Raw genomic sequence first — 25,971 nt, 5'->3', positions numbered from 1 at the left:
GTGCTGGTGCTTTTCTGTCACTGGTCTTAGATACTGTCTGTCATTGCAGCCAGATCCACTGAACTATTTTCTTGCATCACTCATTGGTCAGAAGCCATCACCACAAAAATACAGTTAATGAATGCAGACTTATGTCACAAAACAGAAAAAAAGATTTCTTAGTGATGCTTTGCAAAGAGGTAACCAAATGCCACTGGGTTTTTTGTTTGCTCAACCATTCACCCAACAAAGTTTAGATCATGGCACTGAAGTATATTAAAAAGAAAAATAAATAAAGAGCCCAATCTTTCATTGAGAAACTCTATTCTCATTACAAAACCCTTCAGCAGATTATGAAAGAGGAGATGGCAGCTGCTAATTTAACTTGGGCCTAGAGGACTCGTTCTGTTTGCACCCCTGTGCACCACAAACCTTCAATTTTCTCCTTTCAATACTTGCACAAGAAGATGAGAAACTTGCACCCAGAGGAAAAAGGCACTTAAATTTTACTGAATTTGGCCCTACAACACACTGGCACTGAAAACACTTCACCATTAATGAAAGAGGCAGAAAAGGGCTTTAAAAAGCCACATTTCAGTGCAATGCAGATACAAGATAAGTGGAATTAGGAGGAGTTGCCAGGACAGAGGAAATTTGAACATATGCTAAAACAACCTTATTCATGTTCTCCCAAAAAAACCCCGATGTATCACCAATGCATTAAAACCCCACAATTAATGCCACTAATTAGAATTAACTACTCTATGCACAAGAAAAATGGTAACCCTTTTTACTGGCTACCATCACTTTCTTAAAAACATTTAAGCAATCTTTTGGGGCACTTTCTGGAACACAGGTCTTTCTCTCAGTTTGCATGGCCTGAAACAGGAAGCAAAGTGCCTCTGAAGGTAAAACATGCACTTTCCAACAACTGTGCTTTGTACATTTTTATTGATTAAAACAGTATTTCAACTGAGCTTCTAAGGAAACCCTAAGATATCACAACATTCAAACTCCTTTCTTTCAAGACTCAAAGCAGCCACTGGTTAACCAACCAGCATCACCACAGAGCATCAGTACTTCTTAATTCAAATCACTTCAATTATCAGAGCACCTGGAAAACAACTTCTTTAGGTTAAAAGAAACAGTGCAATGCTTCGCTTTGGTCCTGGGCATTGGTGATGTTCCTCATCCCTCCCTCTGGATTCTGCCATGACCCATCTGTCCCACAGCCCAGGTGGCCACACCTGAGACAGGGGATGGGCTCACTGCGGGACTCTGTGCCATCTGCTGATAAGGTGGGGGTCACCTCACACAATCCCAGTGATGGCCAAGCTGCACACTCCCACTCCTGGAAAATGTCTTTTCCTCAGGCCGGTGGGGAGCGACAGAAGATCCTCATCTTCCCAGGCAGAGGCAAAGCCAAACAAAGAGGACTTGCACAGCTCAAGAGCAAACTGTGAGGGAAATCAGTTAATGTATTAAAACTACCTTAAATTAAGCCCCCTGTTTGTGGTTTGACAGGAGAGCAGTGAAGTTACCAGCAGATGCCGGTTTCATGCTCTGGGCAGGTACTGGAGTGCTCAGTCCGGGTATAAGCTCTGCAGAAAAGTTCTGGCAACCCATTCCCAAACATACTGAAAAATATTTTGATCTGGTTATTAACATTAATGATCCTTAAAAAAAGATTAAAAACTGGCAAACTGCTAAGAGGAAAATATGGGAAATATCAGAGGCCAGTTACAGCACTGTTGTTCTAAGTCAAGTCGTTCAATGGATAGACAGGGTCTGCTGAAGGCCCTTCCAGCCTCCAGTTGTGCCTGCTTTCCCAGAGAGGATATTCTGGCAACTGAGTTCATAAATTCAAAAAGTAAGAGTCAGAACAGCAACTTTTATATTTAACCTAAAACATGATTTCTTAACTAATCCAGTTAGACTTCCATTAATTTTCCTTATCACACTGCTTAACACAGACAAAAAAAGAGGAACTACAATGAGTAACAGCATCAGTGCTGACAACCACCACCTGCCAAATGCAGAAGCTGTGAGGCCAAGGGGTCTCAACATCAACATTCGTGCTGTCAGGCTCGTGGAATCCCAGACTGGTTTGGGCTGGAAGGGACCTTGCAGATCATTTAGTTTCAGCTCCCTGTCATGGGCAAGGACACCTTCCACAAGACCAGGTTGCTCCAATCCAGTCTGGCCATGAACAGTTCAGGGACGGAGCAGCGACAGCTTCTCTGGACAACTTGTGCCAAGGCCTCGCCACCCTCACAGAGTGAGAGAATTCTTCCCTAGTAGTTTTCTGTCAGTGTGAAGCCATTCCCCCTTCTCCTGTCACTCCAGGGGCTGGAGTCTTTTAGGCACTGGAAGGGGCTCCCTGGAGCATTCTCTTCTCCAGGCTGTACAAGCCCAACTCTCTCAGCCTGTCTCCATAGCAGAGCTGCTCCAGCCGTGGGAATATCTTCGTGCCCTCCTCTGGACTTGCTCCAGCATGAAAGTTCTTAAGTCATACCCTGGTACTGCTCCATATTTTCCAAAGTATGATGATCCAAACTCCCTTGCTGACTCCATGGATGCCTTCACGCAGCACGGTGAGAATGGTGCGAGAAGCTTGTCCACACCACAGCTGCGTTCCAACCCCTGTTCCAACCATCCACTGCAAACACAAGCCTCTGGCAGGCTCCAACCATCCTGGGCAACTTCCCTGGTGCAGCCAGGTCGGTGGTGGTGCCACCTCAGCCACAAACCACATCAACTGCCAGCGACCACTGCAAACCAGGACACACTACCAATGGAGCGGGAAGTGGATCACCGGGTGCTTGGGAAAGACTGAAACAGGGTTTATGCTTCCTGGGAATAATCAACAGGGACTACGGTCTACACTAGGAGACAAAGCATGCTACAGAACATTACTTTTTGCAGACACTCACTGATAAATGATGATTAAATATAGCACATGGCCACCCTGTGAAGAAGGAGAATCTTCCACTTGAGCCTCCAGCCTGCAATTTTTCAATGTAACACGTCCAAAATTTAGGAATAACATGACCATGTTGCTGCATCTTCCCTTACATTTAAATGCTGCAGACAATCCCTACGATGAAATAAATGAGGGAGGGAAAGAAGTATTTATTTATGCTTACAAAAAGCTGTTTGGCTGAAAATCCCATGTCCAAACCCAGAGTTCCCCACAGAGCAGATTCTGCACTGCCAGCAACATGACGAATTTCTCCAAAGCCCTTAGAGCATGGTGAGAAAACCACAGGAAGCTGTTCAATAAAAATAAACTTCTTTTCATCTTACATTCTATATATTAATGTCAATTTCTCTTCCACTCCAGCTTTTGCTTCCCTTCTTTTTTCCCAACCAGGGCATAGCATACTTGATTTATTAGGGCTAATTCATTAAAGCAAATGAATTTGGCATCTATTTCTCAGGATCCCTTAGTCAGATTAGGATTCTACCATATTCTATCAAAAGCAAACAGAAATGCAAACACTGATCCTAAGCAACCTGAAACCAACAGATGCCTGAGAAGCTGAAAACGCCTCTAATGAAATTGCAGTCAAAAGAATAAATTCCACTTCAAGGAGGCTGCTACAATTCAAGAATTTAAATAGGTCCAATCCTGATGCATTTCCAAAGGAAATCCTTGCAGCCCTGCATACTTTGGAGAGCTTAATTTACCCAGAGAAATGGGTGAACCACCACTGCTCAGCCACTGGGTGACTGCGGCCTGCAAGTTTTTGCTTCAAAAGCAGCAAACTAACACAGTATTTAAGCACACACACAGCAGTTCCCTTTTCTGATGATAAGCTGGCACAAGGCAAATATCAGCAGGGAGAATTAAATTACTTCACACCAGTCTGAGATGATGTACCAAATTCATGCCCTTTTTTTTAAGCCTTACTGCAGCACAGACAGCTCAACAGCAACATCTCACAGTGCACGAAAATTAACACCCCAATAAAAACAAACCTAGAAAAGATAAAACCCTTTGGCTTTCCCTCTTATGTCAGACAGGATGGCCTTCACCTTGCTCCCCAGGGAGCACCGGCTCCATCAGTGCCCACACTCCACTAATAAACTCAAGGCTTTGTGTCACTGGTGTGGAACAGTCAGGTATTGATACAGCACAAAAGCAGGAGCGAGGCGCTATCAGGGAATCCGCTGTCTCCGTTCGGTCCAGTTGCACTCCGTATCTCCAGAATTACCTGACTGGAATTCTTAATTTGAGAGCCAGAAGACACTGCACGAATAAACAGAAATATGCTGCCTTTGCAAGTTTCACGTTATAAAGGCTGGATTTGCTTCCCGCTGCTGGTACGTCATTCATTAAGCACCACATCAGCCGAGCGGCTACTAATTATTTTGTTAAAAATTTAGCAGGACAATGTAGGGAAAGGGAAGGGAAAATCACGCCGGCTTCTGGAGCGAGCCAGGGTGATTCACGGCTCCCACACATACAGATGACTTTCATTTGGAATTCACCTTCCCAGGCCTTTTGTTCGGGGTTTTTCCCCCCTGCTCCGAGGAGGATGGGGAGGGAGGGAGGGACGCGGGCCCCGCACCGCCACCGGGGACCAGGGCGGGGGGTTCCCGGGGCGGGGATGCTCTGCGGGCGATGCCCCCGGGCAGGGAAATGCCGGCGGGCAGGAAGATACCGGCGGGCACATCCCACCCTCCCCCGGTCCTCCCGCCTCGCCGCGCCCTCCCCCCCGCCCCCGCCACCAGCTCCATCTTGGCCTCCGCCCGCGGCCCGGCCCCGCCGCGCTCACCTGCGGCCCGCGGGCGGGCGGGCAGAGGCCGCGCAGCCCCGGCTGGGCGGGGGCGGCCCCGCGGGGCGGGGGCGGCTCCTCGGGCGTCGCGCGGGGCCCGGTCGCGGCGGCGCGCGCGCTCCGCCCTAAGCGCCGGTGCCGCCGCCGCCGCCAGACACCGACCGGGACCCGGCCACGGGAGGGGGCGGCGCCGGCGCACTGCGCATGCGCATCTCCCGCACGCAGCGCCCTCGCCGCGCGCGCGCGCGGGCACGCGGCCGCAGCGCCGGGAGCGCGCGGGGGGATCCCAATGGGAATGGAGGGGGCGGGGGAAGGAAGGTGGAAAAGCGGAAGAGAGCGCTGCAAAAGGAACACTTCCCTGACCGGGAATCGAACCCGGGCCGCGGCGGTGAGAGCGCCGAATCCTAACCACTAGACCACCAGGGAGCGATGCGAGTGCTTTTTGTTCGCGGTAGTTGACTCATTGGCTCCGCGGCCAGCCAAGGACAGCGGCACTGAGCCTGAGGTTGCGGAGGGACCGGAGGCTGTGGCACAAGGAGCGGGGGCTGCCATCCATCACAGGAGCCGGTGACTGGTACACGCACCGGGGGCTGCAGCGGGGTCGGCGGCTGCGGCACAAGCATCAGTGGCACCGGGGGCTGCAGCTCCCCACACGCGTTGGTGGCCGTGGCACAGGGAGCGCTGGGTCCGGGGGCAGTGACACGGGGGTCTGCAGGCCTGGGGGCAGAGGTACGGAGGCTGCAGTCAGGCCGGGACAGTGGAGGAGCCGGAGGCACCCGTGTGCTGCAGGCCTGGGGGTGCACTGCCTTTATGGTGCTGTCCGGGCACTCAGCCCGCTGCCCGCACACCGACCCCCAGTTCTAGGTATGCTTTGGGTAGCACCTTCACCTCCGCCCCTGTTCCGAGAATCTCATCCTGCCACCCCACCCACCCGGCCCGGCACCGGCCCTTTGGGGTCCCCAGGAGCTCAGTGCAGAGCCGGTTCCCTTTGTGCTTACAACTGGAGCAAAAGAGGGGGTTTTAAGCTCGTGAGTCTGTTTTTCCCAGTTGCTCCTGGCATTCCTGGCTGTTCCCTGGGAAACATGGCTATTTCCAAGTCTTGGGTAAAAGCACAACTTCCACCCATCCAGTTCATCCTGGAGCAGGTGTCCCTGGAGTGGTGACTCCAGTGTCAGTGCAGGGACACTCGCTTCAGTTATCTCTCCCGTCACTCCGGCATGGCCCTGCTGACGTGTGGCTTCTCCGTGAGGCTCTAATGGCCTTTCCCGTCTGCTGCCTCTGACTCATGTTTTAAAGAGATGAATGATGTTGGATCCTATTTACCAACAGAGTCATCACCATGAATCACACACTCACACCCTCTCCTTGCTCCAGCTCCATCCCCAGCCCAGCTCCTGCACCTTTCCCCCTCCAAAACACCAGCTACTTGCAGAGCTCCCCAGCACTGACCTTGGATCTTGCACAGAATCTGCACCCAAGAAAAGATGCTGAGCCCACCCCAGCACCCACAGGGGTGCAGCAAGTGGGCCCAGACTGGCAGCCGGGGCGAGCACTTGGCCCTGGACACTGCCCGTTCATCCGGGATGAAGACAGGGTCCCACTGCTGGAGGGGTTGTGCAGCCCCTCTCACAGCATTAATGTCAAATTCCTTAAGAAACACTTGCCATGGTTTTGGCTGAGGGTTGGGACATGGTGCCAGCAGGGAAAAGTGGCTCCTTCCTGCTTTTTGCAGTTAGTTACTTTTTGATTCTGCTGTTTATCTGCTTTTGTGGGATGGAGTGATCTGCCTTCTCCTCACCACAGCCCAGGTGCTCCCAGCAGCATCTCTCCTCCAGGATCAGGTCTCATACCAACCCCTCTGTCTTTAGCCCCACTTGCAGAGATGTAATTTTACCTAACGAAGTGATGTAGGAAAAATACCTCCAACCTCCAAAACAAACACCCAAACGCCACAAAATCAAACCCTCACCACCAAGCAGATGCCTCAAGCCCAGCTGGACATCCTTCCTCTGAAAACAGCACACTGAGGATGTCTGCTGGCCTCTCCATAACCTATTTGCCTGCTCTGCACTGCCCTTTTAAACTTGGAGCCAGCAGCTCCCAGCTCCAGCCATCCATCCATGGCTCCCCCCGTGCCGTGCTGTTTGACTGCCAGAGCTTCCATGGAGGCGACTGATTCATGCTGCCAAGCCACGCCAGCACCACAGCTGCAGCTTTTCCACATTAGAAGTTTCTCCCGCCTCAGCTCCCACTGCCAAGGTCACTGCCAGGACTGCAGTCCCACGCTCCCAGATCAGGAAAACAGCGTGAGGAAGTTTGGAGTTCACCTGCAGCACCAGCGATGGAGTTTGCAGCTACCCAGCCCCGAGCACAGGCACAGCTCGGGAACCAGCTTGGGAACAGTGTCCAGCATCTTGGAAAGGAAATATCAGACTGTAAATATTATTTAGTACATTCCTTCATGAGAGAGCATCCAGAGAGCCAGCAGACAAGAAGCTACAGGGATAGGATGGAATATTTCCATTGCTTCTCACCTCACACTGCTGCAGGCAGTTGATATTTACCTGACGAGTTTGTAACATGCACCCAAGAGAGGATTTCAGTGCTGTTAGACAGAACAAGACAAAGACATTCACCCCATTTTCTCCCAAAGGAATCCTTTATTGACAAGTTTCATCAGTCTTTATCTTAAAGAGAAACAGTTCCATACTCAAGCTCCTGCAGTCTCCATTTCACTGGCTCTGTTCCTCCCAGGGAGGCCAGTTCCAGTCAAACGAAGAGTGCCTGTGAACGACACTCTACTCTCTACCTACGGCCTAGTACATCTGCCCACTAACATCTCATCCCATGTCCCCAGGTCTGCAGAGGGAGGGGAGCAGGGGTAGGGGAAATGGAGATTAATCAAATCAGTGTCAAAACTTGCTTCTCTAAAGGATCAGAGGCAGTTCAGTCCCTCCGGGGTGAAACCACTAAAAACTACCCAGATATGTACATAAGTTTAAAGACCTGAGTAAGTCCCACTTCGCCTCTAAGGCACAGAATTGCTCACTCTAGGTATTTCTACGTGGAGGCACCTTGCCTAGAATAAGATCAGGCCTCTAGGAGAAAACTTGGAACTTGTCAGCTCCTGAGCAATGAAGTTGGACATCAAAAGAGCAAAACATCCAGCCCCTGGAGGGACTGGGTGAGCGCCATGACTCTCTGCCAGTTTTGTAAAACAAAATTAGAGCTGGGGCTTTCAACTTAGAAACCCATCCAGTCACAGCCAGATGTACCAGCTGGAGGAGCCCTCGGAGAGCAGAGCAGAGTCCCTCCAATGGTATCCATATTCCAGCCTTCAGAAATTCCTCCTCCAAAACGAAGGGATAAGCTGAGAAGGGAGAAGCAAGTTTCATACACTCGGGAAACAGAGTGCACCACTGAATTTAACACAAGAACTGGCTTTATAAACATGCTGCTATGACTGCATGATACAAAACTCCAGTGCTCAACAACCAGCTTTAGAACCCTTGCAGTCTTCTCTACAGAAAGTAAATCATAAACAAGTAAAGCGTAAGGTGATGTAAGGCTTGCAATTCAGCTTCAGAGTCCAAGGGAGCATTGCCCTAATATGATGCCAAAGCTTTTTGTTTGTTTGTTTTTAAGCTTTATTTCTTTAAAGTTCATTGCATTTAAAAATAAAGATTCTTAGTTTTGTTAAAGCTAGAGCATTAGTGTAACAACGAGGCAGCTGCTAAGTGAAGTTTACCTTTTAGGAGCCCAGGAAAAAACCCAACTGTTTACCATTTACCCAACAGCTCCAATGAGAGCCAGAGAAAACAGTAACAGGAGAAGCCTGCAAGCTCCCAGAGTAGCCCACACAGAGAACGGAGCCAGAAGCTGAAGCTAAGGTACCCATGCACTTGGCTTCTCCAGTTACTGCCCTCCTCATGCTGCTCAGGGCTATGTATCTGCTCCAAGCTCTGTCAGACACGGGAAAACTGTTCTCATCTACAGCAGTGGCATTTCTGAGCTACTTTAAGGAAACTCCAGCTTACACGCTCTCCCAAAAGGACAGCAGTGATACATTTAATCTACAAACTTTAGTGTAAAATATTATTTGTGTACAAAACTTTGCATTCTCTTTATTTGACTTGGATCCAGCAGCAGTGTCTATGAATGAAGGATGGATCTCTCCTGACTGGCTCTCAGCCCCTTCTTGGATTCGCATGTTGTTGCTGTGGTGAAGGTTTGGGAGGGAGGGGGCTCTTCCAGTTGTGCACAGCCGTGCAAAGACACATCCAGGTCTAGAAGGGAGCGTTGTCTTGTGGAGGCTTGTCCCCAGCTCCAGAGGGGGAGTGGAGGCCATCAGTGCTGTTTTCCCTGCTGCCCACCACTCGGGACTGGAAGGAGAGAAGAGAGTGAGGACAACAAGAAAGCAGCACTGGGAATACCAAGTCAATTCCCCCTTGTCGAGGTCACCTACTGTAGCCAAGACTTCACATATCTGAGAGGCCATTTGCCCGAATACTAGTCTACAAGAAAAACATTGCAGAAATTAAAGTTTCTGCACAAGGCTTCACACGCTGTGTTTACACGACAAAGCTGACTGTTACCTTTATGGTCCCAACTCTATCTTCAAAGGACTTGAAGGTTGCAGAATTCCTTGAAGAAAGAAGAGGGGAGAAAGAAACAACAAATCAAGACAAGTTAGTTCTTAACCATATCAAATGGCACAGTGTGACTGGGCTCTGTGGCTGTTCCACTGCAGTGACACCATCACCCAGAACACTTCCAGCTCCTCACAGCCTTTGGCACAAATCTCTCAGGCACACCAGGCAAGAACACCACATCTAAACTCTGAAGGAAAACATTTACACCACGTGCAATCTATTCAATTGCTCAAGCTAAAATGTTGAGGGAAACAAGCCCTAGTTCACTGGGGAATCAAGGCACAGTAAGTAGAGAAGAAACCAGCTCTTAGCTTTAAAAAACTTCCAACTGAAAACATTTTGTTTTAAATAGTGGAAAGGAAAGCTGAGAAAACAAAGGCTTCGGTTTCCTGTATCACATCCCATGGGGAGAAAGGGCAAGGGCCACGTAACTGCACCTATCAGCAGCTTTATTTCTACAGGGGTGATCATTTGCATCAGAAAATGCTCATGAAAATCACAGGTAATGAATTAATCAGAGCATTTCATATTTCTAGCAAAGAAAACCAGGTCAGTTGTTTGACAACCCAACAAGCTGCTTCACTGGCAAAGGATTTCAGGGAGTGCTCTGCACTGAGCTGCCAGACCAGGCAATTACTCATAGAGCTGCTTCCCCAGGCCAGGCTGTGGGAGCGCTGGGGCTGGGAGATGACTCGCCTCATCTCAGTTATTTTTGTTCCAAGGAATTGCTTTAGATTTGCAGCCATAAAATAACCTCCACTGATCTGGAAAGAGGATGAACAGAGAGTTCTGTGGGCCTTGTCCAGCCCTGGCAGTCACTTCTCCTGCAAGGCACCCTGAGGGAAGGCCGAGGAGAGGGTTCCCGTTAGGATTCACCGTGGTATCAGCAATGGCTGTGCCATACATTGTGACAGAACTGTAATCCTGCCCTTCAGGGACCTCTGAAAACTGCAAGCTTCAACCAAACTTTGGTAGAGGTGCAACACTGCACTTAGTCCAAGAAAAGACAAGTGCTAATGACCTTAAGAGATATTAAAAAACCCTTTAAGTAGTCAAACTGCAGGCTGTGGTTAATCCATGCTTGGAGAGGGGCCTGCTTGAGAAAGGAGCCGGTTGCACAAGTCAGAACAAACCCTCCAGCAGTGATGGAGGCAGCTGTCCTCCCCCCAGCCCCACTCAGGATACACAGGCATGTGCTACATTACCTCATGGCTGGCATACTTATCGAGTGGCGGATGGAGTAGCCGCTGCTCGGAAGCATTCGGGACAAGGAGGAAAAAGTTAATGACAATTTGACACTCTGCAAAAGCAGCCTAACCCCGGGTCTGAAGCACTCCCTGTCCACACACAGGCTGCTGTGGACAACCCAAGTGGTAGGAGCCAGCCCTCTCTCCCCTTATTGAACAGCTGCAGCCCAGAATTAGTTTTCCAGACACAGGATGGCCAATATTTAACTGCAACTGTGATACAAAAGTCAATCCCAGGGCATTGGTTTGTTGTAGATTTCTCAATCTGTGTCAAGAGTTTAGGTAAGGCTTAAATAACCAGCTTCCCCTTTAAAGTCTGCAAGGGCCTGGCACAGAAACAAATGCTCTTTTAGAGCCTTGAACAGTATCTTACCTAAGGGAATGTGAGATGGAGTGAGCCCTGGGAGAGGCCACAGGCAGCAGAGAGAAAAAGGAAGAAATGGTCAGAAACTTGTGCAGAGTTAAACACCAAATGCAGGGACACGGTCACAAAATCATGGGACAGCAAAGTCAACTACCCAGGAGGAAGCCTCTCAAAATAAATCACAGGAGCAAGCAAAAAAAATGCTTTTCATTAACTCCAGACAAGCTGTTTCCCTAAGAGCAATAACACCACCTACATCAACTTAGAACCCAGCTGGGGAGGGGAAGGAGTAGATGTGCAACAGCAAACCAAAACATTTTACCTACCCCCATCCATTGCTTTCCCATGGGTTTTTTAAGCATTTTTTTCTAAACTGAAGGTTTTACAAAGCACCAGCTATATTGCTAGAGATACCTCCTTCCCCCATTTCCCCCTGTGGTCTCTCACACAAAGACAGCATTGCTCAGACTTCCGGTGAGGACTTGTGTAAGGGCAACCTGCAATGGATACCTGCACGTTATCTTGCCAAGCCTGCAAATCTCAAAGTTACAGCTCAAACAACAAATGCATTGCAGGCTAATAAAGATAAGATTAAAGGTATCATGTTTACCCTGTAACTTGGTTGCCCATTTTTAGGCTGGGATTTTGCAATACAGTAGCATCTCAGCAGTCTGAAACAACAGACTGAGGTTTCCTACTTCTATTAGGAAGATTACCAGGATGCTCTAAAGGAGCTTCTCCTGCCAGAGCAGTGTTTTATTCCACTTAAATATAATTTTTGTCTCTGCAGCAGGAAGCAGTCATGGCAAGCTGGATGTGAAGTACTTGGCAACGAGTACAAGGGCTTTTCCTAACAGCCAGAGCAAAGATGTTGGGCTCTGTGGTTTCATTTCCCCATATATCCAAGTCAGCTCTTTGGCAGGGCAGATCCTTGAAATGCTGCCTTTGCATGTGAATAAATTAACTTTCTACTTACTCTTGCGTAAAGGAGAACAACACAGATAACATCCATGCACCATGCTGCTCCATACAGAATACCACAAGCACTGGTTTCTTGTTCAGTATCTTGGCCTGGACCTAGCAGTAACCCTTTTCCTCCTTCCATAAGGATTGAAAGTTTACCTAAATTCCAGAATCTGCAGGCACTTCGGGTTCAGGCTAACATTTCATAATGAATTTGCTTGTAGCATTATGTACAGCAGCAAACTTCATCAGACACCATGAAGTGCACAGGTGGACAAACCCACAAGGCAACAAAAAGAAAACACTTCAAATTCTGTAGTTTACTGGGATCAGTAAAATGCAGGAACAGAATGTCTAAAAGCCAATTTACTTTTTAACTGTAGGTGGAGATAACAGAGACATCTGAACAGGCCAACACTTTAAAATATCCCACCCACTAAGGTACGTTTTCTCCCCTCAGAGTAATCCAGTAGAGCATTAATGCAGCAAGCACACGGTTACAGCATTAACTTCCCAAGGTTAAAATCCACACACCAAAATTATTTTGACCAGAATACAACAAGTCTAAAGATTTAACATGTTACTTGTATTTAAAAGCAATTTGGTCCAAGCATTTTTAATGGAATTAGGCCCACGCCCTCAGTGTGTGGAGGCTCTGTCCCATTCATCACGCCTTCCTTGCATTTATCAACCGGTGAAGGCTGACTAAACAAGGAAATCCCCTCTGTTATCTCAACACTTCCAGTGCTGGAAAATAAACTCGCTTTACAAGTGAATTTGTAGTGGAAGAAAGAAAAATAACAGAGTACAGTAATGGAGGTCAGTGTAGCCTACAAGGCCTGTAACAGAGATTTCTCTGGGAACAGAGATCATCCCACTCGTTCAGAGCAGTGATCACAGCAATACAACAGACTTCACTCCTCATCAGCTCTGATCACATATCAGAACACCACAGTTCACCTGGCAAGGGTGAAAAGTGGGACAGTTCCTGCAAAACCTTATGCTCAGAGTTAAACCTTCTTCAGAATCAGAAATAGGAAGACTTGGATGCAGCACAGGAGATCAAAGTCTGTTTATATATGCAGAGAAAAACTGAAAGTCTTAAAAAAAATCATTACTGTGTTCCCCCACAGGGCCACATATACAAATCCTGCTGAAATAACTTTGGCAGGGATTCCCAGGTGATAAGACAGAAGCTGCCTCTATTTCATAACACCTCACCCAAGGTATTAGCTATAAAAAGGAATGCAGATGTTGAAGCTGAGCAAAACCATTGCTGTAAAGGCCTGCCTCGTGCCTGGGCCAGTTGATTACATGGCCAGTTGTCACAGTGACTGTGCCAGGCCAGCTCTGCCACCAGGAGAGCACCCCAGTATCCCCTCTCTCCATCGCCTGCTCCTGGGATGGCACAAACATTTCGGTAGCTGCACGACCTGCATTCTCCCAGCTAAAAACACAACAGGCAGGAGCAAGCGTGTCAAAACAGCTTCTGCCAGTGGCAACCCTGGTTCAGGAGTTCCCCGTGTGGTCCCAAAAAAAGCACAGTTCCCATTCCTTTGCTGCAACAGCCTGGCCAGACTGCAGAAACCAGGCCCCAAATTCACTTATCAGTTTGGCAAAATGTGTTCCCACCACATCTTGTGCCAGTAGCTGTAATCTGCTGTGATTACATGAAAGTCTCTTTTTCCAGCAGACTAGGGAGTTTCCAGGAAAGAAAAGTTACAACTTGAATGCTGGAAAGGGTAGGAAGCCAGCTAGTCCTCTGCCAAATTCAGAGATGTGAGCTACTGAAAACACCAAAAAATACCCTCCAGGAACACAGTAACTAGCTCACTGAGGACAGAATCAGAATAAATCAGCACTATGTGATCAGAGGCCAACAAGTTCTTACCACTCGGATACTCCCAGCCACAGTGGAATAGGAAATTCCCTACAAAGAACGACAGCTACCCATTCAATCCAAGGTCTGAGACAGCACGTTAAATACAAGCTCTAAAAATCCTCCCTTAGTAACCTAGACAGGCTGTACATCCAGAACTAGCTCTCAATTCCAAGAAAAACATGGTCAAGGGATTCTGCATGAAAAAAGTGGATGTTACCATCAGTGGGGAAGAAATCTTTAGCTTAAAGTTCTGAGCAGGTAAATCACCAATTCTAACCTTGAGCTCTGTACAGCTGAGAAACTCACAGAGCAAGAACCTCAGCCAGGAGAACCTGTGCCTCTTGCCAGTTTGGAGAGGTTTATATTTGCAATTATTTCAGTGGTCATCTACTTAAGGAATGGAGATAACCCCAACCACAGAACAAATTGTCAGTGTTGTCATAATCTTCTGAATCAATTGCTATTTTCCAACCAACATGACATAACTGTGCCTGGAAGACATACTGCCCTTCTCCATGGAATGTCAACACCCGGGGCTTGAAACCACATGGAATGCAGCAAACAGACTTTGCCCTTTCTGTTTTTAATCAGAACAGAGCACAGAAGGGATGACCCCTCTCTAATCCAAAGCAGTTACACTGAGGAAACACACCTCCATAATCCAGTAAGGAATGGAAAAGGGAAATTTTAATTCTAGTTTCTTACATATGACATAAAAGCTGCAGTGAATCCACATGACAGTAAAAGGGAGAAGGCTGCTAAAAATGTTTGGTCAGTTCTCCTAAACCAAACCAAATTTAAATGCCTTAGAACAGGCTTATCCCCTCAGTAAATCTTCAGTAAATGCTTAATCTGTCCTAAACTACAGTGCACGGGGCCACACAGAAGGTGGCAGTCCATCAACAGCAACGTGCTGCCAACTAAACAGAAAAATGGAATAAAGCCTAGTTATTGTCTAAAGTCCCATTCCTGTTTGAAACCAAGATCAAAGCACCAGAGTGCAAACCAGAAATCTTACCTCATGTCACCGAGCTTCCTGCTGATAACAGAACCTACATTGGAAAGGGCTGCTGAAGTCTTCTGTCCCGCCTGGGAAAGGGTTTCCTGGGTCTTCTTATAACTACATGGAAAAAAATCATAAATTGAACTAACAGGTTGGATCCAAAAGTGTCCCCCCCATTTTGAAAAAGGACCCCATATTAAAGGAAAGAAGCTGGGTTAGTGAGCTGCACTGACTTCACTGAAAGAGCCACTTCCAGATTTGCATATATCCAAATATTTGAAGTTTTACAAAAGCAGGAGGTATAGGATTAACCTTTCCATACACTCACCTTACAGTTTTGATCATATGTTCTTAAATCTAACAAACATCTGCTAAAAACCAAAGCAAAACCAATTTTCCACATGGAAGGTCTAACACCACAGCACTGTAGCCTAATCGCTCTGCAACCATCTTTTGGTGTCCTGGAGAAAATAAATCCAGGAACCCATTCCATACTATCCTTGCAGCCTTGAGGAAACCATAGCATTTGTTGTGGTGTTATGTTTTGGAGGAAAGAGGCAAGAAGCAAGACCATCATCACCATACAGAAAAGAAATGCAGGAATTGGCATTAGCTCTACAACAGCAGCTTAGAAATAAACTGGTAGAGAAGTTTCCTATCAGTTACCATTAACCACAATAGGTAAGAAGTCAGCTTTTATTTGTCAGCTGATTATTTGAATTTCTACCTGAGCTGGAAACACTTGAGAATCCTTGTTTCCTTCAGATGAGACTAATCTCAAGAACAAAGATTCTTTGTGTCACTTTCATTAATTCGTTCTCTCTAAACTATTCTACAGTTGATGATTAACATCTAGATTTATGTCATTCTTCAGACTACAAAGAAAAGACTCAGGCTAAAAACAAGTTCAATATTTTAAGCTTTTCTTATTCCAAGTATTTCAGCTTGAGATTATTTTTTTGCCTGGTGAGGACATTTAGGAGAAGGGCATTATAAACAGCCTAATGTTCTCTCATGCCTGAGCTCCCCTAGCTACAAACACCATGGTGACAGATGACTTACTCACATCTCCTTCTCTCTAGGCAGAAGTGCATGGACAGCACCACAGCACCCAAACTGGACTTGAGCAATTCCAATTACAACATGTTGGTTTGTTCAGTATTTTTTTTTAATACCACAGCCAAGTATTTCTGAATCATGAATATACACAAGACTTAGGCAGAACAGGGGAAAACTGCATCAGTTTTTCCTTCTCTCTTTTTGCTCCTGAAAGAAAATTCTCTATAACCTACACATTTTTCAGACCAATTCTTCTTGAAGTCAACAGTTCCAGAAAAACCTGAGCGTGCCCCAACAGCAAGGCCTCAACGTTGCCTCTGCACAGCACAATCTTCTGCACCTCAGCACAATTTAGGACTGAACTGATCAGCACCAAGGCTGCTTGATCTCACACAGGGATTGCCTTCCTAGTGCAACCACGGTGCTTGAGGAGGATCTCAATCCCTGCCTTCAGCAGCCAGGCTCCTCCCTGGCTGAGCCCTGTCATGGGATTTGATTTACAGCTGCCTAACAAATATCGAAAACCTCGTGCTCACCAAAGTATGCAGTGCTGACTCTAGGTCTGCTTGGCACTCAGAGCTCAGCACTGAGGAATGGTTTACAGCCTCAAAGGACACCATCGTGCCATTCACACTGCAAAATTCCAGGTATTATGCCCAGCTTCAGCAGATAAAGGCCAGAGATTTTCCAGTTGTGTTTTCCACACTTGACAGGAGAATTTTTACTGTAACTGAAGAACAAGCACTCAGGTGCTGCTGCTTCAGCCTGAGTGTGCTCCTTCCTCCAGCACAACTGCTTGTGCTGGCACAGCAATCTAGATCAAGGGAACGATCTGGATTAAATATAAACTTGGAAGCACAAAAAAGCAGCAGCTGGATCAGATGGCCAGCCCAGCCCTGCACCCACAGCTCCCACACACACATACACACCTCACTGCTGCCAGGCAGGAGGCAGAGCCAGGCAAGCACAGGGAGATGAGCAGCTCTGTAACCCAGAACTGCCACCAGACACACATGTGGAGCTGCAGCTGTGACAGCCAGGGATCAGCTTATAGAAGACTTTAATGCAACTTAACTACACCCAGCCCTGACCTAGAAGTTGCAACTCTTCTCCTGCAAGTGCCACAGCCTGGTTTTCCATGTAAATTCACAAGCACTTGCTTTCTTCCCTTAGCCCCAGCACAAAGCACAATGGAATAATCCAAATCTGAGAGTAATAAATATAAGCTCTGGCTAATACCCCACTTTACTCACAGGCAATTGGCTGCAGCAGAAGCCACAGAGATGATCTCTGCCCTGTGCTGTTCATCCTGTGGTATTCCAACATTTCACTGCATCTCTCTCCTATAAACCCTGACAGGAAGGAGTGAAATCTGCACCCTCAAATCCTCCTTTATCCATTAACACCAGCTTCCACTCACTTGCTTTTATCCAGCAATCACCATTTGAGCTGTCTGGCTAAAGACACAAACCGTGTCAGTCACCTCACACTCTGGTTACAGTGAAAGTGGATCTAGGAACAGACTGGGGTGGGTTCTGCCCTGTTTATGTATTGCTTGCAGAGGGAAAGTCTGTGGCCAGGAATGGCAAACACCAGGAAATTCCACAGCACACAAAAGCACCATAAGGTCAGGAGTCAGGTCCACTCCCAATTCACTCAAGAGCCTTGTTAGCTAGGGAGCAGAGCAGCTCTGAAGCAGAAAAGACAATGCATTTGCATAAAAAAAACCCAAAACCTCACCCTTGGACTTCTTGAACTTGCCTCTTTGCACTCACTGAACTTAAGAGAGAGAAGTAGAAATTCTGATTGATTTCTGAAACGTTGCTGGAATCTTTCAATGCCCCTCACATCTCTATTTCAATCAGTCTCGACCTTGCCAGCACCAACTGTCACTCTGTCCAGTGCCAAAGCAAGCAGGAAAGCTAAGGTGCCACAGCTCTTCAGGCCCTAAGTGCTCCACAAAAAGCACATTTCCGCCACATTTCTGGTGCTTATGAAGTACAAGGAAACAGACAGAACCAGAAGTTTTCTACTCTAGCAGGCACACCCAGGGAGGGACTCTGATTAAACACCACTGGAGTCAGTCACTGTCAGCAAGCACAAAAACCAAGGTCACTCTATTTAGCAAGTGAAATAGTGACAGTTTACAGCTTCTTAATCTAGAGAACACAGTTGAAAGTAGACCTGCATACTTCAAAGTTTTATCTGCTACTCCTACATTTTATCTCTGCTCCTCTTTCACCCGTGTTATGAAGAAAACCGTGCATTCACACATGCTGCTGATAACCAGCCAGCTCCAAGGACTGCATCACATACCCACTCCAGAGAACAGGAAAGCTGGCTCACACCTAAGACCTACCTTCCCACAGTTGAAATCAGCTCTGAAAACAACGACACAATCTACCTGCTCCCACTGCAGCACTGTAAGGGATTGCCCTACATACTGTGGGAAAGGCGCAGGGAGAAGGACAAAGGCCAACTTCCATAAAATCCTTCCATAATTTAGTCCAGAAGAGAATTTAATTTCAGGCATTTAGTAAAAGCACATCTAAGGGAGATTTGCATTAAACAACTGGAGTAGAACAGCTGTGAGGTTTAAGCTGTTTGAGTCTATTTGTGGCCCCAATGTGACAGGAAGCTGCCCAGCTCTATTTTCATCAGGTACCACAGCAGAAAGCAAAGCTCCTGCTCCCTGCAGAGCATGTTGGGGTAACAAGAAAGTCAGTCTGGCTATTACACTTCTCAGCTAAAGGTGTAATGTGCAGCACACAGGTCTCAGCTACCCAGGGGTTTCAGTCAGCTCCTGAGAGCAGGCAGGCATTTACAGAGAATCACTTGGATACTGACCTGAGGAAAAGCTCCCTCTCCCAGCAGAGGCATTTATTGGGTTAAAAAAGTAAAAGCTAGGAAAGATAAATGTCCAAGTAGATCTAGTGAAAGCAGAGGACGGGGAGCAGGGGCACAGCACAATTAGTGGCAGCAAGCTGTCAGAAGAAAGCATTTGTTAAGGCTGAAGGTTAAGACACTCACGCTTCTGATTGAGTTAATTTTTCATTCCAGTCCTCCAGTGTGCTGCTGGCTGAAAGATATCTACAAACACAACTGAGGTTAGAGACAGCTCCAAGATTCACTACAGATGCTTCTTCTGACACTTTACACATTACTATTGACTCTTTACACTTACAGTATCAGAGGCTTTATTTCTCTGACAACAGCTTCAGCCTCTTTGGTACAGCCAAAAGGAAAAGAGCTGTTTGAGATGCACGGAGACACCTAAGCCCCAGTTTCTTTTGTTTAAGCGTGTTCAAACCCTGAGCACAAAGAAACAAAGCCTGCAGTTTAAAAGGTGTCAAGAAATGAAAGACTTTGCATCTTCTGCTCCCTTCCTACATCTTCTCTTGCTAGTCTGTAGCAAAAGCACAGAGCAGTGAACTGAGCTTAAGGCCAAAAAAAATCAGATTGCCACACCCAAAGCTGTAGTTTACCAATACAGCATGAACCAGACAAACAATAAACTTTTGTTTTTCTGATCTTTAGAAATCATGTTTCTCTACACAACTCTGCAAAAAAACAGTACCTTAGGGGTTGTGAGAACTAACACTGGAGGTACAGAAAACACACACTACAGAAGGTGGCTGCTCCCACTTCAGACAGCACACAGGTTCTCAAAGGAGGGGACTTATCACCCAGAATTCATTTGCCCCAATTAGATCAGTGCCACCTTGCCTAATGATGTGATGATCCCAATCCACATCTTCCTCTTAGCTAAATTATCTCCTTCAACACAAGACAAAGGGAGAGAAACTTCGGCACAGAAAAAACACTCAAGGGCTCCTGAGGTTCAGCTATGCAGCAGGAATCAATGATTTGTGTCTACCATCAATGGAGGTCTAATATAATTAAAGAATACATTCCAGAAGCAAAAGTAGCCAGATGCTCTTTGTCTGCATTTGTCACCTGCTCAGATACACAGCAAAGATTAAAATTCATGGCTTTCTAGTGCTGACACTGGCAAAAGGGTCACACATCAATGCAGCAGGCTCAGAAGCTCATGAACACACTGGCAGCTGCACAGCCCCTAATTCCAGCTACAGGGAAGCACCTGTATGGCCACTTCTCTCCCAGGTGGCCATACAGAAAGGCAACAGCCAAACTGACTCCTACCACATTCCTGATGAGAAGAGAAATAGTTTCAGAGTAAAGACAGAGGTTTACTAATAAGACACCTGATAACAACAGACTAATCTCCAATTACCAGCTGAAGGGAAATTGTGGTTAAGTTTTTGTCCCCTCCTTCTTTTATATATAAATTGTGGTCTGGTAACTGATTGGAATTTTTCTTCTGCAATAGCAAGACCATGACAGAGATGATGGCAGTAACATTTACTCATCTCCTCTGCAACTGAGGGATGTTTATAGCTGGAAGCCAGGCATCCTGGAAGTAACAACCCTGCTTCACCATGCCTCCAGCTCCCAAGCAAGCCCTGATGCCTGGGAGAACAAGGAGCAGCACAAATCGGGGAAGGCAGCAAGGAACAAGGAGGTGATGCTGAGGAGCCCGAGGCACTCACAAGTCAGACTGTGTCACTTTGTCATTCCACTCTCCAAGTTTCTCAGATGTTTTCACATAACTAGAAACAGAAAGTGTTAATGAATATAACTTTAATATTCATTTTTTAGAAGACAATGACACAGATTCCAGTGACAAAGGAATAACAGAAATGGGGCAGGGACAGAGGAGGGAAGATAAGGAAAAGGGAAAGAACAAACAGCAAGTGAACAGCTCAATTATCTGCTCTGCAGTATTGCTGTCAATAACTCCAAACCCCAGTTAAGTTACAGGAGACTTTTTAGCCTGAACGATGCCTCTATGGGCACCCAGAGTCCCTGACACCCAGTGCAGGGACAAACTTACCTCATGGACCCTCCTTTTGGCACTGTTGAGCACAGCAGTGACCATACCCTTAATGCCTGTTCAGGAACAGTCAGTCTCACTTCACATATTTAGGACAAGATGACTCTGGTGAAGCACACTAATACCACAGATTTTTCTCCTAGAAGGTGCAGGCTATACAACCCAGGGAATGCTTCTGAACTGGCACAAGCTGTGAAACTGCTTGCACTTCTCTTTGAGCCTGAGTTCAGAACAAGGTAGGAGCTGCCTGTGCCTCAAAGAGCTGGCAGAAATAGGCAAACTGAACCAGTAAGTGTGATCCAGATCTCTAACACCACAGGAAAGAGCATCGAGCAACAATTTATCTGGATCACAGACATGAAAGTCCAGTTTACACAGACATAATTTTTTTTTAAGTGTCTTTTACTCTATAAATCCATCAGAGGAAAAACCTCCAGCCACTCCAAAGAGCTCTGGAATACCGTGCTGGGAAGTGTCACACAGAGTCCTAGTTAAACACAGCTGCATCACAAGCAATACTCACGCGTTGGAAACTTGGACATCGTGCCAGCTTTTGGACAGGTTTTGCTTCAGCCCATCCAAGGGAGTCAGACCCAGCTTCCTCTTCAGCTCTCCACAGTGCCTCTCTTTGGCAGCCAGAACTTGCCTGAGAGTACCAATTTCTTCTTCAACCTTAGAGAGAGGCAGAGGTTTGTGTTAAATCACAGTTTAGTTAAAAACCGTAAAGTAAAACAAGTTTTTACCTCCCTCGAAACTAGCAACATTTCATTAACATTAATTTTAACAATTGGGAAGAACATCAGGTAAAGAATTATTCAACTCAACATGAACTGTGTTGGGATAGGAGGCCATTCAGACTCCACCTCCATACAAGTCACTGAACTGGTGACTTAGTGACACTGAGATGAACAGAACCCATTCCTTGTATTGTAATTTCAACAGTAAACATGATTCAGTTGCCAAACCTCATTACCTAATATTTTATCTTATGATTCTTTTCCTCTGATGTCATTAAAGCAAAGAGTTTTTCCTCAGAGATCTTTCTTACAACACTTTCAAAGCACTCTGGAGCTGTTTCCAGGCAGAGTGGGTTCATTTCTACCTTAGCTGCAGCTCAGCAAGCCCTGCGTGACCACCTAGAGCAGCAAAGTCCTCCCCTGCCAAAACCTGCAAGTCAAAGAATCACCACAAGATTCTCACATGAAGGAAAGGACAACAGAGAAGCAGATGCAATTACCTTCAGCCACGTTTCAGACAGAAATGATAATCTGACCTTTAAACCCCAGAAGGTGCTCAAACCTTAGGATGTTACATTACAAACCCTCAGCTCTTCGAAAGCATATGGGCACCAAAAACAGTTGTCTGTAGAGTGTAAAAAATATTTAAGAGAAAAAGGTAGGAAGAAAAGCACATTAAGTGCTCCAATGTTTCAGTTTCCTAAGGAAAAATGGCTTTCTTTTGCTTAGCATTTGCCTGAAGTGTTTTCTCGCTTCACATGGAGCTAAAATCCTATACTGAGCTCATGGCATCAAAAGCCACTTATTTCCTTAGAGCTCTAAATTAGGCTGTTCTGGGAAAGAGCAAACAACACACCGCAGTGTTTGAAGTATCTGCCAGCTTTGTGCACTTTAACAATTAGCTGAGAGACCCAAAGGTAGCACTGCAAAATTAAAAACCTAAAAAACAAACTCCAGCAACAAAAAACCCAGTCCTACCCCTGTGGCTCCCCTTTGTTCCTTCCCAGCAGAACACAACCAAGGCACACGCTGCCAAATCGAGCCCCCCTTACCTTGGCGAGCTCGGCTCTCAGCTCCTCCTCCTCGGCCAGAGTCAATCCCTCGGGCGCAGCGCCCCGGGCCGCGTTATCCACGGGAACATCTGTCATGGCATCCGCCAGCAGACCTTTGTTGGGAGAGTTAAGGTTGATATCTGTCGCGGACAAGGAGCAGAGGGCACTGAATAAGCAAGCGGCAGGCGAGGCGCGTTATGCAAAGCAGGGCGGGGGGGCGGCAGAGCTGCGGGAAGGGGCTGCGCCGAGGACGGGAAGGGAAACCTCCGGTGGAGTTTCCTCCACGAGCATCGATCGGAACCGGCAGCAGCACCGGGCATTCCGCGGCCTCACAGCTCCCGTGCCCGGCACCGTGGGTGGGGACGGGGCCCAGCGGGGGAAGCGGCGCCAAGGAGCGATCCCCGGCCGCTCGCCATCCCCGGGGCCGCTCGCCATCCCCAGGGCCGCTCGCCATCCCCGGGGCCGCTCCCACCTCCCGGGGCCGCGTCCCCCATCACGGCAGCGGCAGCTCCCGCGCCCCCGTCCCCGGGCTCCCCCCGTGCCCGGGACCCCCCCTCCACCAGGCGCCCCACGCCCGGAGCGCAGCCCCCACTCGCCCCCGGCCCGTACCCTGGTTCGCGCTCTCCATGGCGGCGCCCCGGGCCCGTCCAGCCGCCGCCGCCGCCGCCGCCCCCGGTGACGCGCTCAGCACGCGCCGCCCGCCCGTTCCGGGGAGGGTCGCGGGCGCAGCGCGTCACGGCCGCGTCGCCACGGTGACGGTGACACGTGTGTCACCCCCCCGGCACCGGACACGGGGGTGACGTCATGGACGGGTCAGCGCGGCCGGGCGGGGCCGGCGGTGCCGTGAGCGCGGCCGGAGGGCAGGGGGCAGCACTGGCACGGGGCACCGGCACATGGGGCACGGCCCGACGCACCGGGCGGCACCGGCACGGAGCCCCGCGGCCTTGGGGCAGCGCCGGCACAGGGCACCGGGGATTTCCTTGCCTGCCACGGCCCGGGCGCTCTGTACGACCCCCGAGCTCCGCTCCCCGGCCCAGCCTCCCACCGAGCTCGTTAATTAGAGCTGATCGTTCACCGCGGTAACGAGCCGCACTGCCTGTCCCCTCATCCCGCCTTCGGCGTTTGGGGCTCCCGTTAGGTCCGGCGGTGGCTGCGGTGCCCGGAGCCTTCCCGGCACCCCCAGCCCGCCCTGGGTGCCCGGTCACAGGGACCCCCAGCCCGCTCCCGGTGTGCAGCTGCCGAGACCAGGCCGCTGCCCGCTCCAGATGTGCCTCATAAACCGGATTCTCTCGCGGTGCCACCTGCAGTGACATCAAAGGGGAAACAGTGGCAGGAGAGGGGGATCTGGCCCGCCCTGCTGCGGGCAGAGCTTGGTGACAATTTGCTCTAGTGACAATCTGCTGTGCCCTTTGGAGGGGCTGGGAGTGGAGTGGAAGCGCAAGCCCCACCGGCAGCACAGCCTGCAATTCCACCTGGGTCTGAGACCTGCGCCAGGGCACAGGGAAGCCCTGGGCTGCTCCGCTTCCAACCGTTTTGCAACCCCCTCCCTGAAAATCCCGCTGGGTTGGGGCCTCGTTTCATTTTCAGAACCTTTTCCCCTGTCTCTTCGGGTTGCCCAGGATGAGGCATGAAAAGGGAAGTGAATATAGATGGGGAAATGGAATTTGTCAGAGCCCTTTCCATCAGCACCTTGGCCACCCGAGCAGAGGATTTGCACCCACGAGAGCTCCTGGAAATGCCCTTCCTGGAGCACAGCACATGACCCCCATCCGCCTGCTTGGTCCTGGAAGGACAGGAAGCACTTTAACAGCTTAACTTTTTATTGGGGGATTTTTTGAGGGGTTCTTGAGAAGTTTGGAGCCGTGGTGCACATCTCATTTCGAAGCTGAGCTCAGTGGAAACCCAGGGAGTGGCTGAATGCTGAGCCCACGAGAAAAATCTGGAATTTTCCAAGCTCACCAGAGCCTGGATTCCTGAAAATCTGGCCCTGAGAGGTCAGGAGGAGCCAGGAGGGCTGCGGCTCACAGGGACTGCCGTGGCCTCTGCCAGCTCTGCCAGGCACAAAGCCCACTGCCAAGTCCAGCCTCCCTGAACAGCCAGGGATCGGGCTGTGCCTCACGGGATTGCCCTCCAAAAATCCCCTGCTGATTTCCCTCTACCTTCAGGCTCTGGCTTTTAATTAAATACATCATGGTGCCAACTTAATCATTCCCCAATCCCAAGACCTTGAAGGCTGTTGGGAAGTGCAGAGCAATCCTAAATTTGAGGAGAGGGGGAAAATAAAATCCCTTTTGTGTTTTCGGATCTGCTGGGGCTCTGGCGCGGTTGGGCAGTTTTTTGGGGGGCAAAATGTCTGTGGAGGCGTTTGTTCGTCCTGGCAGCCACAGCCCTGCACCCTCCACATCCCCTCGGTTCCCCTTTTGCTGCCACCAGGATTTTCGCTCGGTTGGGACTTTTTTTTTGGCCGTTTGCTGCCGAATGCAGAAATGCCAGACTTGGGGCGAGTTCCCTTCGCTGACGCCCTTCCAGCCGTGTGGAGGCGGAGGGGAAGGAAGGGGCCATTTGACGGGTCTCGTTTAGGAGGCGGGTGGCATCTCCTGGTGCCCAGGCATCCGTGTCTCTGGAAAGCGCATGTCCCCGGGCACCAGCTTGTTTTCCAACCCTGTCAGAGCCTAAAATACAAGCCACTGTTTCCCAGCAAAGCAAGGAATTGCGTGAACGGCCACGCACACGGGAAGCAGCACCCGTGGGCGTCCTTGGCAACCGCATCTCCCGGGATAGGGATGCTCCGGGTGAGCACTGACATTCCTCAGCTGCCGGCTCCCGGTGTCTGCGCCGGGCTAGGGCAGGCGCCGCTGCTCCGTGGCTTCTCTGGAAGCCGCCGCGTTCTGGGCTCTGTGCCCCCTTTTAAAGCAAGCCCTGACCTAGATTCCCTCCCTGCCCGTGCACCGCCGCCGGGCTCTGCTCTCCCGCCGCTCCTCCCCGCGGCTGGAAGGGGCCCAGCGGAGCAGGCCGGGCTCCTGCTCCTTATGCCAGCGGCATCCGCCCCGGCGGAGCGGGGAGCGAGCCTGCGCCGGCCGATACAGCCCTATCGCCCTTTCCCGGCCCGCAGCGATTCCCAGGCGCGAGGTGTTAACGGAGCATCCCCCGAGCAGGAGGGGCGGCCAGTGGGACTATCACTGCTCGGCAGAGATATCACCGCCCAGAGGCAGCGGTGGTGGCCCACGGCCAGCCTTGGGCTCTGCCTGTCCTCCCCCCATGGCAGTGTCCCCCGTTCCCATTCAGCCCCCGGCATGTCCCACCCCTCGGGCTGACACCAGGGACAGCATCACCCGGG

The 25,971-nt window shown here is 49.1% G+C and overlaps 2 protein-coding genes and 1 non-coding gene across 14 annotated transcripts in view; all 3 read right to left on the bottom strand.

Moving 5' to 3' along the window:
- DNAJC5 (DnaJ heat shock protein family (Hsp40) member C5) overlaps positions 1–4,818 on the bottom strand; it is a 31,089-nt gene extending 26,271 nt beyond the window's left edge. Inside the window, exon 1 of the mRNA XM_048321555.1 lies at positions 4,761–4,818. The gene's annotated coding sequence lies outside the window, so the exon portion shown is untranslated. The remainder of the gene's footprint in view (positions 1–4,760) is intronic.
- A 296-nt stretch (positions 4,819–5,114) lies between these two features.
- Positions 5,115–5,186, bottom strand: TRNAE-CUC. The gene has a single exon. It is a non-coding gene; the product is annotated as a tRNA-Glu (tRNA).
- A 2,214-nt stretch (positions 5,187–7,400) lies between these two features.
- TPD52L2 (TPD52 like 2) lies at positions 7,401–23,350 on the bottom strand. 12 transcript variants are annotated; one of them, XM_048321694.1, is made up of 12 exons: positions 23,244–23,350; positions 22,635–22,774; positions 21,369–21,517; positions 20,502–20,561; positions 18,961–19,020; positions 14,887–14,988; positions 13,878–13,916; positions 11,033–11,059; positions 10,618–10,659; positions 9,356–9,404; positions 9,226–9,274; positions 9,051–9,142 (listed from the first exon to the last, which is right to left on the bottom strand). In XM_048321694.1, the coding sequence occupies exons 1-11, from the start codon at positions 23,260–23,262 to the stop codon at positions 9,239–9,241; spliced, it is 723 nt and encodes a 240-aa protein (XP_048177651.1). In that variant the 5' UTR covers positions 23,263–23,350; the 3' UTR covers positions 9,051–9,142; positions 9,226–9,238. The 12 variants fall into 12 exon arrangements, with proteins under 12 accessions (XP_048177647.1, XP_048177648.1, XP_048177649.1 ...); XM_048321690.1 differs by lacking the exon at positions 9,226–9,274 and having other exon boundaries at positions 7,401–9,142; XM_048321691.1 differs by lacking the exon at positions 9,226–9,274 and having other exon boundaries at positions 7,401–9,142; positions 22,635–22,747.
- Between the last annotated feature and the right edge of the window lie 2,621 nt (positions 23,351–25,971).

Source organism: Corvus hawaiiensis, chromosome 17 (assembly GCF_020740725.1).
Source record: "Corvus hawaiiensis isolate bCorHaw1 chromosome 17, bCorHaw1.pri.cur, whole genome shotgun sequence".
In the NCBI taxonomy this organism is placed as follows: domain Eukaryota; kingdom Metazoa; phylum Chordata; class Aves; order Passeriformes; family Corvidae; genus Corvus; species Corvus hawaiiensis.
This window is presented reverse-complemented; position numbering and strand designations above follow the sequence as displayed.

Bases quoted from the DNA above. Each gene is read 5' to 3' on its own strand.
- TPD52L2 (XM_048321690.1), bottom strand. The intron at 19,021-20,501 runs GTGAGTGCCTCG...TTGTGTTTGTAG, and splicing joins AAAGTGACACAGTCTGACTT to ATATCTTTCAGCCAGCAGCA. The intron at 14,989-18,960 runs GTGAGTGTCTTA...TTTTCCATGTAG, and splicing joins AAATTAACTCAATCAGAAGC to TTATAAGAAGACCCAGGAAA.